The following is a 20,751-nucleotide window of genomic DNA, read 5'->3' on the forward strand; positions in this document are numbered from 1 at the left end:
GGGTTCATCCAAATCCACCCATTTTCACAGAATGCTCCACAACACAAAGCTCTTTTACATAAAAGTAACAAGTATAGGCTCACAGACGTGGAATGTAACCTATATTTTAATTTCCCACAAAATGCTTTTATTTGAAAAGCCCATGTGCTGTGAACACGGACAAAGCATCGGGGTTTCCATGCCACCCTCCCACTCAGAAAGGAGTTTGAAATCCTCACACAGTTATGCAAAGAAGACTGGCTTTCACTGGGAGTTAACCACATGCTGGTTCCACGGCGGTAACATTGAAAACGATCATCTATACTGTGCATGGTATAATGGCTGTAAAAGCTTAGCTAAATCACAAGCAGTTGGATTTGCACACAATATACACACATTTACACATTTTCAAGGGTCTACCCAAGGCAGAGGAGGTCTAATAAAATCTCAGTGCTTTGGTAAACACTGAACTCCAGGAAAACATGTTTTTTGTTTTTTTTTGTTTTTGCCAAAGATTTTGTATTTCCATCCATTATGTTCTGAAATATTCACAACCCAGCCACAGACCACAGCCAGTTAGATGACAGCACTTTCCCTGTTGGGCCTCTTTCAGACAGTGGTTAGGGGCTGTAAAAATAAGCGGCTGAGCATGCAATTGGGGCAAAGTAATGCAGCATTATAGGGTTAAATCAGGCAGCAAGAAATCGATATAACGCCTCCCAACCACCTGTCAAATACTTTCTGAAAAGTGACCTGAAAGAGTGCTTACAGTTATTGACTGTCAATGACATACAGTATTGTCCTCTCTCCAACCCCAGCCTGCTAATTGGACATTTGAGGATCAGCAGGAGACTGATCATATCATTTTACTGCACTCTCCAGTTTCCAACATACTCCCTGTCAACACATTTGCATACAGCATCCCCAATTTACTGTGACCACATGACAGCTGCAGGCTCAGCCACATAAACTCTGCAGACTTGCTCCTGGGTCTGGGGCACACATGTGCGCCCCCTGTTGCCCCATGCTGTGGTTGAACACAGCACAATTTTGTCAGCAGGTGTCAGCCAATGATTTATGGCTGAGACCTGCTTATTGGCTGTGTCTAATCACAGCACAGAGTTCTGTGTTTACAAACACACAAAATTCTGTACACAGAGCAGCGAGATCTCTTAGTAAAGAAGCATATATTACATACATTAAGCGTGTTATGCACACAGATAACCCCTTGATGTTAACCCCTTCCCAGCCAGTGTCATTAGTAAAATGACAGTGTATATTATTAGTGTCACTATTGATGTCAGTGTTAGTGTACCTCTCAGCAAGGGTCTGTTTGCTCCAGATTCCCAACCATACTATCACAGTAACCCTATAAATCACTGATCGCCGCCATTACCAGTAGAGCATCATAGCTGCGTGAATTCCAGTATTTATACAATAGTTTGTAGAAGCTATAACTTTCGCACAAACCAATTAATATACACACATTGTTTTTTTTTTGTTTTTACCAAAAACATGCAGTAGAATACATTTTGGCCTAAATTCATATATATTTTTTAAATGTTTTCATTTATATAATAAAAAACCCAGTGGTGATCAAATACCACTAAAAGAAAACTCTATTTGTGTGAAAAAAATGGCCTGGTCATGAAGGGGGTAAAACCTTCCAGAGTTTAAGTGGTTGAGGTTGTAACCAGAAAAATATAGGGAGGGTAAATCTTGAAAACTTTTTAAGAGGGTAATTCTTCTCACTTTGTACAGATTCCTTCTCATTTTTCTGTTGCATCTCCTGGTCAAGAAGTGAAATGAACAGAGAAAACAAAATACAAACTAAAAGGTAGTTTTAAATTTTCCCTAATCCAGCCTAAAATAAAGTTTTGGGTTCACATACTGTATACTATCATTTGTATTTTTATATCTGCTTAAAGTCCATGTTGCACTGGCCTATTTACTTTTTTGCTGTGACTGTAAGAAACTGGATACTGACCACTCTTTGTGTCTTATAAGCACTGATCCAGATGGAGCCCTGAAGATTAAAAAAATAACGTAATACTGTGTGAAATGTGACCATTTTATGAAAAAGGAGGACAGAAAAATGATTTTTATGTTACTGCTAGGCAAAGCATGTTTATTCATTTAGCAATCTATTTCACAATATATGAAAAAATCATGCCAAACAAGTGTCAATCAAGAAAATATCTAGATTAAATCATATACTACCTATAGGGTAATTTGTGATGTTCCTTTACAGGAGGGGGTCTCCATACTTTTCAAACAAAGGGCCAGTTTACTGTCCTCCAGACTGAAGGGGGGCCGGATTGTGGCCCGCGAGCATAGGAAATGTTACGGGCCCAACATCAGTGAGAATAAACATGGCCTTGGGGTTTGTGGTCAGTAGTAGGAACAGTAGTTCCCCACCATTGGTATTAGTGGAAGTAGTACCCTGTCATCTGTATCATTTGAAGAAATAGTGCCCCATTGTTGGTGTTGATGGGAGGAATATTGCCGCATATCATTGGCAGGAATAGTGTCCCAAGGGCCAGATTAAGGCTAGGAAAGGGCCACATCTGGCCCTTGGGCAGCAGTTTGGAGACCCCTGCTTTACAGCAGAAATCTGTGCAAGGGTAATAATTTAGTTGTTCACATCACACAATGTTACCTAGATCAAAGGCCCCCATACTTTAAAGAATGTAAATATAAAGGAAGCATTTTAAGCCTCATCAAAATTGTATGATATGCCAACAGCTATTGTAATCATTCTAACAGGTCTGTAAATAAAAACCCAGAACGTGTGAATTACATTTCAGTCTTAAAGAAGAACTATGGCTTCCCATAAAAAAAAAAAATAAGTGCAGCATTTAATTATACTGTAAGTTCATCTGCACTTACAGTTTTCTCTTATTCCCCCTGCAAAGTCCCTCACATCTGGGGTGAAGTCCACCTAATGCAGCTTCCTGTGATGGTGTTGCAACGATGCTGCACTACTCCTCTAAGCCTATATGACAGCAGTGTCACCACTCTAAGGCTGGGACTGCTTGCCCCACACTGGAATGGAAACATTTTACAGGGGCACTGCTGCTTCACAAAGCTGTATGCTGTGCAGGGTAGTGAGGTGGGAAAAGCTGTGGTGACGGAATGGTGGATACTGTGTGCGGTAACAAAGGGGAAAAGTTGGGCAGCTGTAATAGGTGCTATGGTGAGAGGGTTGAGAGTCAAAGCAGAGGTAGAGGTTTGTGATAGGTACTGTGGTGACATGTTGGTTGTAACAGGTGCTGCGGTAGTGGTGATGTGAACGATTGAAAAAGGGGGGTGGGGGGGGTGGACAAGCACTGTGGTGCAAAGGTGCATGCTGTGGTGAAAGCGGGTCGTAGGGCTTTGTGATAGGTGCTGTGATGAGAAGGGGGTTTTGATCAGTGCTGGCAGGTGGTGTGGTGGGTGTCCTGTTGAGTGAGAGGTGTTGTGGCAGCAGTGGTAAGAGTGGTGAGAGCGGAGCATAAGTGGAGTGGTGAGAGAAGAGAAGAGGATATTTGCCGGCAAGCTTGGTGGTAAAAGGGTGGGGGGCGTTCTGGTAGGTTGGGTATAGGGAACAATGGGGAAGTTGTCAGGTGCAGAAGGGAGAGGAGGTGGGATCTTGTGGAGGCCATCGTGAAACATGCCAAGAAAGGCACTCAGGCAGGAGAAGCTGTGTACTGCAATCCATGTAACTGCTACAATAAAGTTTGTTTGAGAGAAGAAAACGAAAAACAAAAAAACAGCCGAGTGCAACCTAAATTCTTACCGCATATTGTGTGGATGGTGAAGGCCAAAAGTCTGGATTTTCAGATTTGGACAAAACTCTCCATACCCAAGAGACCCCAAAAGTGATTTGGGAAATGGAAATACTAAATCATGTTTGGGTAGCACAGTGGTTAAGTGGTTAGCACTTCTGCCTAGCAGATCTGGGGGTCCTAGTAGAAGACAGTTTGAGCAATAGCATGCCATGTGAAGCTGCAGCTACCAAAGCAAGTAGAATATTAGCATGCCTAAAAAAAGGGATATACTCCAGAAATAAAACAATAATCCTACCACTGTATAAAACATTAGTTAGACCACATCTGGAGTAGTCTGTCTAGTTCTGGTAACCAGTCCTCAGAAGGGAAGTGCTGGAACTGGAGAGAGTCCAAAGAAGGGCAACAAAACTAATAATAAGGGGACAGGGGACCTCAATTATGAGGAAAGACTGCAAACACTAAATGTATTCTCGATTTACAAATACTGTACTTCATTGGCGATCCCAGCATAGGAAAAAAACTATTCAGTCACAAGAAGTGTAAGAGGACACATGGCCAACACACTGAGATTGGAAGTGAAGCGATTTAACCTTAAACTGCGAAGGTGGTTTTTCACTGTCAGGGCAATAGGGATGTGGAACTCTCTTCCACAATTGATGGTGGCTGCAGGGAGTATTGATAGTTTTAAGAGACTCTTAGATGTGCATCTTAAGGAACACGACATACAGGGACATGGGAAATATAGACAGTGACACTCATGCACCTACACAGGTTGATCTGGATGGACTATTGTCTTTATTCAACCTTATCTACTATGATACTTTGATACGATGGTCATTGGTTCGAATCCCAACCAGGGCACTACCTGGACAAAGTTTACATGTTCTCCCTGTGACCATGTTGGTTTCCTCTGGGTACTCCAAAGACATGCTAGCAGGTTAATTGGCTCCTGTCTAAATTGACCCTAGTATCTGTATGTGTGAATATGAGTTAGGGATGTTAGATTGTAAGCTCCTTGTTGAGAGCAGGAACTGATGTGAATGTACAATATATATGTAAAGCCCTGCATAAATTGATGGCGCTATACAAGTATCTGAAATAAACAAAATATTTTCATCCTATGTTATCTAAGATGAAGCGAAATTAATTTATAAAGGGAAAAAAACAAAAATGAACTGATTCTGTAGTCTCCAACTTTTGCATATAATCACTGAGCGGGCCAGGAACATCAGAACCAAATATGTTCTATTCAGTGACAAATACAGAAAACAACATGAATCAAACAAGCTTGTTTTCAATACTGGAAGACGTGATGTATTTACTGTATATTACCAGACTTGTCACCAGTAATCCTCCAATCCTGCGCATTAATCAAGTTTTTATGTAAAGAATCCACTCATATCACACACTCCTTATATAAGCCATTTCATCACTGCATTCTCCTTTACTGTCCCCACAATGTTAAGCTTGTCAAGCTCTACATACTGTAAAAAGACAAAGTACACTTCACAGATACAGTAAATCAGCACAGGAAGCTTAGTGACATTGTGTCCACTCAAGTATGGAAAATTTTTCTTTGCACAGCGCTCAGAAGCGGATAATGGAGTTTTACTTGTTTAACTTAAAAATATTTGATAACTGTGTGGCCAACGCACTACATGCAAACATAAAATGGGACAGCTTTGTTTTCCTTTCTGGATAAGTCACAAACTTTACAAGTAGATCTTTCCTAATATTAATCAGTCACCTCCTGGAATATAAGGGATAAAACCAAGCTTCTGTCAATGCGCTAGCACAGAGCTCAGAGCATACGTATAGACAAAAAATATCCCTCCTTCCATATTTCAAAGCACTGATGTCATGGAAATTGCTTTCTTGTTCAATATTTTTATTGGGTTGATGGAAATTGCTTTCGTATATTACTATATAATCTAGGTAAATTGTCATCCCAGTGTAACAATGGGAACCTACTGGTACCTGCGCTTTTAGCTAGAATACGCCAATTGGCCCAAACTGAATTAAGACCAAGATGACTAAAATGCCATCACTACAACACAGCAGGAACATCCTGGGGCACATACTGTATGTCACCTTGCCATGACTTATCAGTGACTGGGGCATCCTGAATTTCTTAGAACTTTACAATGCAAATATCTACCAGGCATTCTGAGCCTAGCCCCATCCCCTCCCATCACCCACATGGCATCGCTGGCTAGCGAGGCTAACCATCAAGGTGAGAGGACACTAGTACCATGTGGAAGGCAAGAGGGGGCAGTGTTGGGACCAGGTTCGTTTACGGAAAGTACAGAGTGCATTGCCACTTGGGCCACACAAGTGCAGTGATATGCAAGAACGATGAGGTGTCTGTAGTGTGGTAGCAGTGACATTTTTAAATATTGATTTTACTATAGGTTACATTACCAAAAACCCAAAACGTACAAATACTGTAGATAAACACGAGACCATAAAATGGGCTTATAACAGTAGGAAAGTAGAAAACACTTGTGGGCCGAAGCAGACCTCTCCATATGGACCCCATCTAATCAGCTGTTTGCTATGTGTACAGAAGGGACTATGAGGCTGATGGTGCATTCTGAACTGTCCAGCCTGAAAAACCCATTGCCATTTTAAAGGGCAGCTCTAGGGGAAAGTAATTACTAGAACTGCTGTCCATCAAAAACAATAAAACTGACAGCTGCCAACTACAGAAATAAAAAAGTTCCCACTACTTCCACTCTAGCAAAATAAAAAAGTAATGGACTGACTAGTAGTCAAAGATCAAAAGATATTTTCCTCACCAATTCAGATTTTCACAGAGTAGTTCTGAAGGATCAGGAGTTTAGCATTTTCAAAGTGAACCTCATTCAGGGCCCGGGCCTCTTTCAGCACCAGATCACGATCCCTGAAGTGGAGCAAATTTAAAGATGAAAGTCCGAGGAGGCGCACCCTGGGGAATCCTTGCAGCTAGTATACTGTGTGTCTGCTCAACCGTGAAGAATGGAGAGAAGCGAGCATTCAGAAGCTGTTTAATAAAAGCAGGAGGGTTGTTACATTTGGCCCCCTACCGGAGGCCCAGGAGCCGCAAAATTACCTGTTGCGGTTCTCTGCATCCTCTGCCCGGGCATCCAACTATTCCACCTTGCCTTTCAATGTGTGAAGGTCGACATTGTGATCCCATAGTGAGTCCTCAGCATTAGAGGACTGCTGCTCCACATAAGTCACCAGGTTGCTGAATGAGTTCAGGTCCTTGCAGATACATTTATTATAAGCCTGCAGGTGATCGATCTTGTTGGTCAGTGAAGATGGGCAGGTAGTTATAGTCTAGTCTATAGAAGGAGACTGTCCCGGCTCCTCTATTTGCATGGCCATGTGAGCTGCAATGGTGGTGGAGTCAGCATCTCCCACCAAGTCAATGAAGTCAGCCGAGGTAGCTGTAAGACGGGTAGGAGGTTATGATTTCTCCCTAGTCATGACCCAGGGACAGTGTTGAGGAAGGGGAGTCAAATCCAGCATTAGCAAGCATCACCACACCCAAAATCGTCAGGATAGTGGTCCGGTCTCTGGGAGCCCCATTGTAGAGTATCCTCTCCCAGCACCATCTTAGACACCCCCACCCCACCCAAATTCATATTTTACCATCACAGTGGAATTCAAACAGGCCAAAAAGGAAAAGTGTCAGATTCTTCCATCCATTTTATTAACACTAGAAAAATGACAGCTAGAAACTGAACTGGATACTGTTGGAAACTGACAGTTTCAATAGCCAAGGTACAATCTGCAAGCAGTTTGCCACAATTAAGAGCGCTTTGGCTTTGTAAGCATTTACATACAATTGATGAAGACATAAAAAGCCACAAATACGCTCTGAATCATTTTAAGAAAGGTGTGGTTTTCCTCACAAGCACTTGTTTTCTATTATTTATAGCCGTAGCATTCGGGTGCTTTTTAGTAACACTTCCTAAATAAAGCCACAATTAAGCCACATTCATTACAGATCTCAGTCACGACTCCTCATTGTTAAGGATTATAGAAAACAAAGATGGAGAAGCGCAGTCAGCTGTGAGGACCTCACCTGCTTTTATTCCTGCATGAGTCATAGAGATATTACTTTAAAGTTTTGATAAATACATAGAATGCAGAAACACAGGATTTTTTTTTTACATGGTTGGAAAGATACAATAATGCAGGCAAGTGTAATAAGGATGTGTCTTGTCTATAGCAAAGACACTACTCCGAGGGGACCATTCATAAAAAAACATCAACACTGGCTGTGTTAATGGGAAAATCGAGCAATTTTCTTCTCTTCCACCCGTGGTAGAAGGAAAGAAAATCAAATTACCTATGGGCTGCTTAAAATAATAGCCTAGAACAATAGCCTAAATACAGTGCTTTGAAAAAGTATTCATACCCCTTGAAATTTTCCATATTTTGTCATGTTACAACCAAAAACGTAAATGTATTTTATTGGGATTTTATGTGATAGACCAACACAAAGCAGCACATAATTGTGAAGTGGAAGGAAAATCATAAATGGCTTTTAATTTTTTTTACAAATAAATATGTGAAAAGTGTGGCGTGCATTTGTATTCGGCCCCCTTCACTCTTATACCCCTAACTAAAATCTAGTGGAACCAATTGCCTTCAGAAGTCACCTAATTAGTAAATACCTGTGTGCAATTTAATCTCAGTATAAATACAGCTGTTCTGTGAAGCCCTCAGAGGTTTGTTAGAGAACCTTAGTGAACAAACAACATCATGAAGGCCAATGAACACACCAGACAGGTCAAGGATAAAGTTTTGGAGAAGTTTAAACCAGGGTTAGGTTATAAAGAAAAAATATCCCAAGCTTTGAACATCTTACGGAGCACTGTTCAATCCATCATCCGAAAATGGATAGAGTATGGCACAACTGCAAACCTACCAAGACATGGCCGTCCACCTAAACTGACAGGCCGGGCAAGAAGAGCATTAATCAGAGAAGCAGCCAAGAGGCCCATGGTAACTCTGGAGGAGCTGCAGAGATCCACAGCTCAGGTGGGAGAATCTTTCCACAGGACAACTATTAGTCCTGCATTACACAAATCTGGTCTTTATTGAAGATTGGCAAGAAGACAGCGATTGTTGAAAGAAAGCCATAAGAAGTTCCATTTGCAGTTTGCGAGAAGCCATGTGGGGGACACAGCAAACATGTGGAAGAAGGTGCTCTGGTCAGATGAGACCAAAATTTTACTTTTCGGCCTAAAACCAAAATGCTATGTGTGGCAGAAAACTAACACTACACATTACCCTGAACACACCATCCCCACCATGAAACAAGGTGGCGGAAGCATCATGTTGTGGGAATGCTTTTCTTCAGCAGGGACATTGAAGCTGGTCAAAGTTGATAGGAAGATGGATGGAGCCAAAAACAGGGGATCTTAGAAGAAAACCTGTTATGCCGTGTACACACGAGCAGACTTTCGACGGATTGAACTCTGAAGGACTTTTTGACGGACTTTTGGCGGAGTTCAGACGCAACGGACTTGCCTACACACGATCACACCAAAGTCTGATCATTTCAAACGTGATGACGTACGACCGCACTTAAATAAGGAAGTTCATAGCCAGTAGCCAATAGCTGCCCTAGCGTCGGTTTTAGTCCGTCGGACTAGCATACAGACGAACAGATTTTTCGACCGGATCCGAGTCCGTCGGAGAGATTTGAAACATGTTCCAAATCTAAAGTCTGTCTGATTTTTCGACAGCAAAGGTCCGATAAAGCCCACACACGATCGGATTGTCCAGCGGATTTGTTCCGTTGGACCTTTGCTATCGAAAAGTCCGGTCGTGTGTACACGGCAACTGTAGTTGCAGTGAAAGGTGGTTCTACAAAAACAGCCTAATACAATAGCCTAAACACATTCAACCAGAGTCAAAATAGGCTAAAACAATAAGCTAAGAAGAAGAAACATCTTAAAGCAGTATTAATTCCAAAACATTTATATATATTTATTGTATTATTGTATTATATTGCAGCTTACCAATCATTAGATGTGGTGGCTGCATCAGTTTTCTTTGCCCCCCCCCCTCTGTTTTCACCTGGTGATCTGGTCGGTAACACACCTCCTGTATTAGTGAGACACAGCTATGGAGGGTAGTGTTAAATGTATTAGCAGATTGAGTCACACTAACAAATTGAAGCCAAACTCCAGCTCACACTTTATAATCAGTTACAGAAAACCGTTTTTTGGGATTACGGTTTCACGTTAATAAGTAAAAGCTGATAATGTTAATCACCCCCACCAGTGTTAAGTATTTTGTCTCATCAATGTAAACCAGGGATCTTCAAACTACGGCCCTCCAGCTGTTGCAGAACTACATGTCCCATGAGGCATTGTAAAACTCTTGACATTCACAGACGTGACTAGGCATTATGGGAATTGTAATTCCTGAACAACTGGAGGGCCATAGTTTGAAGACCCCTGATGTAAACTGATACATTCTGCTAAGGAGCTTGTGAAAAACAACAGACTTGCTGGCTGAATCACCAGATGAAAATAGAAGAAAGAAAGCCTAAAAAAGAAAACGAATACAGCCATCACCGCTAAGAATCGGTAAGCTGCAATATAATAAATGTTCGCTTTTGCGTTTAATACTGTTTTAAGAAATTTGATTCTCCCCTATTCACACAACAGCCATGGCAAGATACAGTGCATCCGGAAAGTATCCACAGCGCTTCACTTTTTACACATTTTGTTATGTTACAGCCTTATTCCAAAATGGATTACATTCATTATTGTCCTCAAAATTCTACAAACAATACCCCATAATGCCAACGTAAAAGAAGTTTGATTGAAATCTTTGCAGATTTATTAGAAATAAAAAAACAAAACAAAAAATCCTATGTACATACAGTGCCTTGAAAAAGTATTCATACCCCTTGACATTTTTTACATTTTGTCATGTTACAACCACAAACATAAATGTATTTAATTGGGATTTTATGTGATAGACCAACACAAAGTGGCACATAATTGTAAAGTGGAAGGAAAATGATAAATGGTTTTCAATTTTTGTTTTCAAAAATAAATATCTGCAAAATGTGGCGTGCATTTATATTCAGCCCCCTTTATTCTAATACACCTAACTAAAATCTAGTGGAACCAATTGCTTTCAGAAGTCGCCAAATTAGTAAATATAGTCCACCTGCGTGTAATTTAATCTCAGTATAAATACAGCTGTTCTGTGAAGCCCTCAGAGGTTTGTTAGAGAACCTTAGTGAACAAACAGCATCATGAAGCACAAGGAACACACCAAAGCAGGGTAGGTTAGAAAAAAAATATCCCAAGCTTTGAACATCTCACAAAGCACTGTTCAATCCATCATCCGAAAACGGAAAGAGTATGGCACAATTGCAAACTTACCAAGACATGGCCGTCCACCTAAACTGACAGGTCGGGCAAGGAGAGCATTAATCAAAGAAGCAGCCAAGAGGTAACTCTGGAGGAGCTGCAGAGATCCACAGTTCAGGTGGGAGAATCTGTCCACAGGACAACTATTAGTCGTGCACGCCACAAATCTGGCCTTTATGGAAGAGTGGCAAGAAGAAAGAGATTGTTGAAAGAAAGTCATAAGAAGTCCATTTTCAGCAAAACGCTATGTGTGGTGGAAACCTGAGATTGAACACACCATCACCACCGTGAAACATGGTGGTGGCAGCATCATGTTGTGGGGATGCTTTTCTTCAGCAGGGACAGGAAAGCTGGTCAGAGTTGATGGGAAAATGGATGGAGTCAAATACAGGGCAATCTTAGAAGAAAACCTGTTAGAGTCCGAAAAGTATTGAGACTGGGGCAGAGGTTCACCTTCCAGCAGGACAACGACCCTAAACATACAGCCAGAGCTACAATGGAATGGTTTAGATCAAAGCATATTCATGTGTTAGAATGGCCTAGTCAAAGTCCAGACCTAAATCTAATTGAGAATCTGTGGCAAGACTTAAAAATTGCTGTTCACAGACGCTCTCCATCCAGTCTGACAGAGCTTGAGCTATTTTGCAAATAAGAATGGGCAAAAATGTCACTCTCTAGATATGCAAAGCTGGTAGAGACATCCCCAAAAAGACTTGCAGCTGTAGTTGCAGTGAAAGGTGGCTCTACAAAGTATCGACTCAGGGGGCTGAATACAAATGCACGCCACACTTTTCACATATTTATTTGTAAAAAAAAAGTTGAAAACCATTTATCATTTTCTTTCCACTTCACAATTATGTGCCACTTTGTGTTGGTCTGTCACATAAAATCCCAATAAAATACATTTACGTTTTTGGTTGTAACATGATAAAATGTGGAAGATTTCAGGGGGTATGAATACTTTTTCAACACACTGTAAGTATTCACAGCCTTTGCTCAATGCTTTGTTGAAGCACCTTTGGCACCAATTACAGTCTCAAGTCTTTTTGAGTATGATGCTACAAGCTTGCCACACCTATTTTTAGGCAATTTCTCCCATTCTTCTTTGCAGGACCTCTCAAGCTCAATCAGGTTGGATAGGTGCACAGACATTTTCAGATCTCTCCAGAGATGTTCAATCAGGTTCAAGTTTGGGCTGTGGCTGGGCCACTAAAGGACATTCACAGGGTTGTCCTGTAGCCACTCCTTTTTTATTTTGGCTGTGTGCTTAGGGTCGTTGTCCTGTTGGAAGATGAAGCTTTGCTCCAGTTTGAGGTCCAGAGTGCTCTGGAGCAGGTTTCCATCAAGGATGTCTCTGTAAATTGCTGCATTCATCTTCCCCTTGATCCTGACTAGTTTCCCAGTTCCTGACGCTGAAAAACATCCACACAGTATGATGCTGCCACCACTATGCTTCACTGTAGGTATGGTATTGGCCAGGTGATGAGCAGTGCCTTGTTTCCCCCAGACATGGTGCTTGCCATTCAGGCCAAAGAGTTCAATCTTTGTTTCATCCAACCAGAGAATTTTTGTTTCTCATAGTCGGAGAGTCCTTCGGGTGCCTTTTGGCAGACTTCAGGTGGGCTGTCATGTGCCTTTTACTGAGGAGTGGCTTACGTCTGGACACTTTACCATACAGGCCTGATTGGTGGACTGCTGCAGAGATGGTTGTTCTCCTGAAAGGTTCTCCTCTCTCCACAGAGAAATGCTGGAGCTCTGTCAGAGTGACCATCAGGTTCTTGGTCACTGACTAAGGCCCTTCTCCCCCGATTGCTCAGTTTGGTCAGGTGGGCCCACTCTAGGAAGAGTCCATCCTGGTGGTTCCAAACTTCTTTCATTTACAGATGATGGAGGCCACTGTGCTTATTGGGACCTTCAATGCTGCATAAATTTTTCTGTACCCTTCCCCAGATCTGTGCCTTGATACAATCTTGTCTCGGAGGTCTACAGACAATTCCTTGGACTTCATGGCCTGGTATGTGCTCTGACATGCACTGTTAATTGTCAGACCTTATATAGACAGGTGTGTGCCTTTCCAAATCATCTCTAATCAACTGAATTTACCACAGGTGGACTCCAATCAAGTTGTAGAAACATCTCAAGGATAATCAGTTGAAACAGGATGCACCTGAGCTCAATTTTGAGTGTCATGGCAAAGGCTGTGATTACTTATGTACATGTGATTTTTTTGGTTTTTATTTTTAATAAATTTGCAAAGATTTCAAATAAACTAATTTCACGTTGTCATCATGGAGTTTTGCTTGTAGAATTTTGAGGAAAATAATGAATTGAATCAATTTTGGAATAGGGCTGTAACTGTGAATACTTTCTAGATGCACTGTACATTGTCCAAAAAAAATAATTTCCCTAAAATTAGTGAGCGAATTCTGGGTAATTCACACAGGACAGATATACATGCAGTTGTGCTGGATGAATAAATATGAAACTTTTTTTTTTTATAAATCGACTCCATATTGTTGGATGCAAGTTTATCAAGAACATATTTATTCAAACATTGTTTCTTGGTTATAGAGAGGTCTAAAGGTCTCATACAAAAGCATTTTACAATCAGCTGCTACCTAACCTAACCAAAGGTATAAAGGCAGTGGTGGCCTGTCCATTGGGGGCGCCACCCCCCTAATGCACATGCAGGGCGCCGGGCACATAGACATCAGTGGGGTTTTTTTTTTTTTAACACGTGATTAGAGCCCAAGGCTTTAATAGGCTTCAAAAAAGGGTGGGCCCGGGGGAACAGAGCACTGCGCTCTGAGCCCACCCAGTTGTGTGACAATAGTGGATGAATATTCACTATTGTCACAAGGATTCTCCTCCCGGCCAATCAGGAAGCGGGTCCTGAGACCCGTTTCCCAATTTGCCGAAAGGAGAAGCGATCCCATTGGCCTAGGAGCAGGGAGGAGATGCAGGGGAAGCCCGGCCAACCGACCCACCAGCCGCCACTGTCTCCAGGGATGGCTCACCCACAGCAGCCACATCCAGCACTCCCCGGCTCGGACAGGGGAGGGAGGAGGAGGGGAGATTGGAGTATCATCCCGGGCAGGACATCTGCCTCCTAAGGTAAGGAGGCCTTCTGCATTGTGTTGTTGGTGTTCCCTGCCTTCTTGTCCGTCTCCCGTGTAAGGGGGGGGGGGGCAACATCAGCCCACAAAACATTCCACCACCTTTTCCAACATACGCCAAAGTGGGGATGCTCAGTGACAAATCACTAAATGGATAGAGCAAAGGGAATCCATTTCTATAATGTACATACTGTAGCTATCTATGTAACCACTTAATTATTGCTTTCATTGCGCACATGTGATCTAGAAGTTCATCACAGGCACTGGAGCTGCATATGATTCAGACACACAAATTATTATGTATGAATATTATAATTCACCGCCTCGTAATTATTACAAGCAACCAAGACACAAATACTAATTGCATGCTACGAGACTTCAACATATTATAAAATCATATTCATAAAGGATAAAAAATAAACCAAAATCAAATAATAAAACTGAGAATAGATATATTTAACTATAAAACAATTTCACACAATTTAGCCAATGCAAAACAAAACAAAAAACATACTTCAGATGTAAATGTCTGTAATTTAAAGATTCTCTTACTAACGGGCCATTTATCTTATTCAAAGTAGGTTGACCTTGAAATGGATTCTTTAATAACTATTTCTGGAATGGATATTTCACTGTCTTAAATTCTGCGCCATCATGCCCAAGACCACATGCGTCAGCAGCGTACCTTTATATATAATAGATAAACAAACCAAATTCAAACCGTGCAGGCAGCATTCAACTTATAATTATCCATTAATCACTGTAAAGCAATAAACAGTACAGCTGCTCCTGAGAAAGTCGTAAGACGCTACTAGTAGGGTATTATGGCATTACAGTGCATAATGGCGATCTGAAGATGCAGGTATTTGCTGTACTGGTGGGGTGTGTGTGGGTGTGTGTGTGTGTGTGTGGGGGGGGGGGTGCGACACTTAAATGCTCATAATAATTTACAGTAGTGAAGCTGGTGCACTCTGGAAATGTGAGTTTGTCCTTTTTTTAATATGACTTTTGAATTTTTATAAAATAGAGTTACACTATTTTGAGTCTTTTGACACTATTCTGATTTGTAAAATCTCTGAGCTACCTGGAAGTCTGATAGCAATGCATTCATCTGGGAACAATTTTTCTTTATTGGATGTCCAGATGGGATTATTCACATATTCTTGACATGACCTGGCTATAATTTAATCAGGTAGTGGCACTCATAGGTAAAGGGTCCCACCTGGTGCATAGTGACGCAAAGTGAGGATTTGATGTTTCTTCATAATAATACATATTCCCATACCAATCTTTTTGTGAGTGTTCAGACTTTTCTGTTTATTGGACTATTTGTTGTAATTTTGGAGCACATTATATGCTATTTACGATCATTTTTGTCTTTTTTTTTTAATAAATTATTTAGAATTTTTCAAACATATGACTCAAGTAGGTACTGGCATGACATATACATATTATTGGTCATGATACAAAGGGTAAAGCCATGAAATATGCAAATTATCCCAAAAGAATTATCGATCACAACCTATTACAAAGAGATGGGTGCCAGGTTAAGAAGTTGCAGGTACCTGCGAACCCAAGGGTATCAAGATATGATGTAAAACCTAATTATGTTGCGCTGTGAACAGATAAAAAATACAAGTGCCTCACAAGAAATGCAATAAATATTAATAAAACATCTAAAAATTCATAGGAAATCCACAAAATTCAAGCGAAAGTGCAATGCATATGAAAGTGCAAGAAAAAATTATACCTATAATTCAAAGACAATCCGAAACAAATTCATATAAGTGTTCATAGAAAATATACAATAGAATGTCCCAGATAATAAAAGTGCTGTGTACCAAAGTCCATAGACCGAAGTAATGCAGCCACTTAAATCCTCCAACAAGTGAATAGATTCATCACCGCTGTGTGCCCCCACAGTTGCAAACTGCATTACCAGATCCTCAGACCTCAAAAGTAGTAGGCCTATTCCAGGCCATAGTATGCAAGAAGAAGATCTCTTATAGTGTAGGAAGTAAAACGGGGGGGGGTTGCGGGATTCACCGCTGTAGCTCTGCCCAAAACCTTTTATCCTATGAGACATCGTCACTGGTGCAATGGAGTTGCAAGTAAGATATCTTAATATTTATTGCATTTGTTGTGAGGCACTTGCATTTCTTATCGGTTGACTGCACAATATAATTATATTTAATATTGGATATATTTTATGTGTGGATATTTAGTGAGGGCAACTGTCCTTGAAGAACTGGATTTTGATTCCTATTTGATACTGTAGTGCAGGGGTATCCAAACTTTTTTCAAAGAGAGCCAGATTTGATGAAGTGAACATGCTTGAGGGCCGACCATTTTGCCTGACATTCTTTAAACCATTAAAATTTGGTCTAAGTGTGTCCATCCGAGCACTAATACACTGGCCAACAAGAATTCTCTTGCCTTTGTGGCTGTGTGTAGTGAAGAGATGAGCTTGGGTGTGTTATTTGGATATACCGTATTTATCGGCTTATAACACGCACCTTCACTTTTAAAAAGGAAGTTTCAGGAAGAAATCTTACATTTTAAATAAAGAATTGTGAAGCAAAATATGGGTCAGTGCCCATCAATGCAGCCTAATCAGTGCCCATCTGTAGCCTCACAAGTGCCATGAAAGCAGCACCCACCGTATTGCCATGAATGCAGCGCCCACCGTATTGCCATGAATGCAGCGCCCACCGTATTGCCATGAATCCAGCACCCACCGTATTGCCATGAATCCAGCACCCACCGTATTGCCATGAATGCAGCACCCCCCGTATTGCCATGAATGCAGCACCCACTGTATTGCCATGAATGCAGCACTCACCGTATTGCCATGAATGCAGCACCCACCGTATTGCCATGAATGCAGCACCCACCGTATTGCCATGAATGCAGCACCCACCGTATTGCCATGAATGCAGCACCCACCGTATTGCCATGAATGCAGCACCCACTCCATTGCCACGAATGCAGCACCCACTCCATTGCCACGAATGCAGCACCCACTCCATTGCCACGAATGCAGCACCCACTCCATTGTCACGAATGCAGCACCCACTCCATTGCCACGAATGCAGAACCCACTCCATTGCCACAAATGCAGAACCCACTCCATTGCCACGAATGCAGCACCCACTCCATTGCCACGAATGCAGCACCCACTCCATTGCCATGAATGCAGCACCCACTCTATTGCCATGAATGCAGCACCCACTCCATTGCCATGAATGCAGCACCCACTCCATTGCCATGAACGCAGCACCCACTCCATTGCCATGAATGCAGCACCCACTCCATTGCCATGAATGCAGCACCCACCGTATTGCCATTAATGCAGCACCCACCGTATTGCCATTAATGCAGCACCCACCGTATTGCCATTAATGCAGGACCCACCATATTGCCATGAATGCAGCACCTACCATATTGCCATGAATGCAGCACCTACCATATTGCCATGAATGCAGCACCCACTCCATTGTCATTAATGCAGCACCCACTCCATTGCCATTAATGCAGCACCCACTCCATTGCCATTAATGCAGCACCCACTCCATTGCCATTAATGCAGCACCCACTCCATTGCCATTAATGCAGCACCCACTCCATTGCCATTAATGCAGCACCCACTCCATTGCCATTAATGCAGCACCCACTCCATTGTCATTAATGCAGCACCCACTCCATTGTCATTAATGCAGCACCCACTCCATTGTCATTAATGCAGCACCCACTCCATTGTCATTAATGCAGCACCCACTCCATTGTCATTAATGCAGCACCCACATTGACATGAATACAGACTCACCATTGCCGTCAGTGCAGCCTGATTCATGTCCGTCATCTGCAGCCTTGGAGGAGACAGGGAGGGGGCAGGACGAGCGCCAACAGACATACTGGAAAGACTCCTGTTTTCTCAGCTGCCTCTTTAATTGAAAGTCCCGCCTCCTGTAATGGACAGAACAGTTGTCCAATGGCAGCACAGGAGACGGGACTTCCCTTTACACAGGACGCCGTATAAACAGGAAATACTCCTATATGTACAGCGCTCGTCCCGTCCCTCTAAGGCAGCCAGCATTTATCTTTTGTGGCCCCCGGCGCTCGGGGATTTGTTGGGGGCGGCCACAAAAGATATTTATATATGTCAAAATCACCAGGCGGGCCGTCCGAAAGGGCCGGACTTTGGACATGCCTGCTGTAGTGCAATCACTGCTTGTTTTTTTCATAAGATAACTGATGTGATAGAGGGTGGGGAGGAGTTTGACCTGGTAATTAACATCTTAGTTTTAGGTGGTATGTTGGGGGGGGTTAGGAAACAGTGCAAGGAAATGTAAGGCCTTGTTTAGACTTGCAGTTGGGGGCGGCAATAATGCAAAGTTGAGCCGTGTTTTTGAAGCCTGCCAACCATCCCCCTTGAGCTGCAACAGGCAGCGGACGGGGATGTTTACATGCCAGTTGACCCCACATGTAGCACTTGACGGACGCCAAGCCCGCCAAACTCTACACGTTCAAGGAAAAGAAAAGCACCACAAATGCCTCACAACAGCATATATTGCACACGGTTGCAATGCATTTGACATGAAAAATGGGGTTACAAGTGGCGGCGCATCGCTTCCTCACCGCCTGTCAGTAGCGCGAACCGAATGAGGATCAGGCTTCAGCACCAAGGGAGGTTTAGATGCATGTCTCCCTCGATGGAGGGAGGGGGCAGGAAAAAGAGAAACACACAAGCAGGAAATCAGGAAGAAGGTATACTGTATGTCTTACTTTTACTGAAGATTGATTTTGAGCATTGCTTATTTTTTGTTATAGTGATGAATGTATACTTATATATCAAGTTCTGCCTGCACCATTTGAATGTGTTTCATTACCATAAGGGGTTGGAATATAAAAGGTAAAATCTTTGTGGAGACCAGGATCTGCCCAGGGATTCTGAAAAGATCCTGGCCTCTGTGTCGTGGGATTGGTATCTGCGGAGAGAGAGAGAGCAGCAAGATGCAGGTGTCCCTCGGGAGGCCAGAACATCTGAGGAAACTTCTGAACAGTGAGCCAAGTAACACTCCTAAGATCTGTTCCTGTGGAAGCTGTTTAAAGCATATGTCAAAGCAAAATGAAAAAAAAAAACAACTATATTTATAATATATATATATATATATATATATATATATATATATATATATATATATACACACACACACACACACACACACACATACATATACACACACACACACGCTGTATTTTTTTTTTTTTTTTTTTTTTTTTACATGTTGGCGTTATATCTTTCACTTGGATGTTATAAGTTGCATTATGTAAATACAGCTGGTTAAAACAAAAAGGGTGTCTGTCTTCATTGCAGGCTGCAAAGCAACAACATGAAATTATTTTAAAGGGGCGTGATTCATTTCTATACGCACTGTATTTCAGTGGGAGCAGTACTCACTCAATGCATACAAGCAGAGGAAAATCCCAGCAAGACAGAATCCTTCGAAAAATCTGAGCGTGCTGAACATGGTCACATTGACAGAGAGAGCCACAGAAAGTCCAAAAACTAGGTTGAAGACTACAGAGAACAGCAGCACAAGACGTCGGCCGATCCTGAAAGAGAACAGAAAAACACTGTTTGTGAGGTATCAATGGGGTCAACGATACATCTGGAACAAGTTGTGAGTAAAATAATACAGCAAACGTACTTTCAATAACATGCTACCTCAGCCTTTTATATTCCTGCTATGTGCCTGGTGTACCTGTACATGTACTTGTATGAAAACAATCACAAAAACACTAAAGCACTTGAGATTTTAAGACACCAGGTATCAAACAAATGACAACCACAAAACAACATACATATTTTTATTTTTGCATAATATAAAACGTGTACCTGAAAAATTAATATCCAGCCCTCTACACACTCATTGCAGTTGTAAGTCAAGATAATCAACTGCTCAGAAAATGGATAGTGTGTAATGCTATGAACAAATTCATTTTTCAAAAAGAGGAAGAAGAAGAGGGTCACTGATGAGATCTATGTGTGTCATGACCAAAGTCACTACATCAGGAGCAATACATATCAAAATCTATATTTTAATCCAAGATGCATGTGGGTATCCAGGAGTCACCGATGAGATCTACGCGTTTCATGACCAAAGTCACTTCATCGGGAGAAATACATATCAAAATCTATATTTCAATCCAAGAAGCATGTGGTTATCCAAGAGTATCCATCAGCCCAAGACCCTCCAGAGGGGGAGAGACACCCCCGGAACCACGCACAATCCCCAAAGTGAGACCACTGAAAAATACTGGGACAGACCGAGCCATCACCTCACCAGCCTCCAACATTTGCAGCATCCCAGGATGAAATAGTCTGTTTATAGCATTACACACGGTACATTTTGGGACTGAGCAGTTGGTTATCTGACTTACAACTGCAATAAGCATGTTGAGGTCTGGATATTTGTTTTGGGTACACTTCTA

The 20,751-nt window shown here is 41.9% G+C and overlaps 1 protein-coding gene across 1 annotated transcript in view; it reads right to left on the minus strand.

Moving 5' to 3' along the window:
- Positions 1-20,751, minus strand: part of SLC22A23 (solute carrier family 22 member 23) — a 231,441-nt gene that overhangs the window by 107,476 nt on the left and 103,214 nt on the right. Inside the window, exon 3 of the mRNA XM_073630978.1 lies at positions 19,718-19,872. Coding sequence (XP_073487079.1) covers positions 19,718-19,872 — 155 coding nt within the window. The remainder of the gene's footprint in view (positions 1-19,717; positions 19,873-20,751) is intronic.

This window comes from Aquarana catesbeiana, linkage group LG05, assembly GCF_042186555.1.
Source record: "Aquarana catesbeiana isolate 2022-GZ linkage group LG05, ASM4218655v1, whole genome shotgun sequence".
In the NCBI taxonomy this organism is placed as follows: Eukaryota; Metazoa; Chordata; class Amphibia; order Anura; family Ranidae; genus Aquarana; species Aquarana catesbeiana.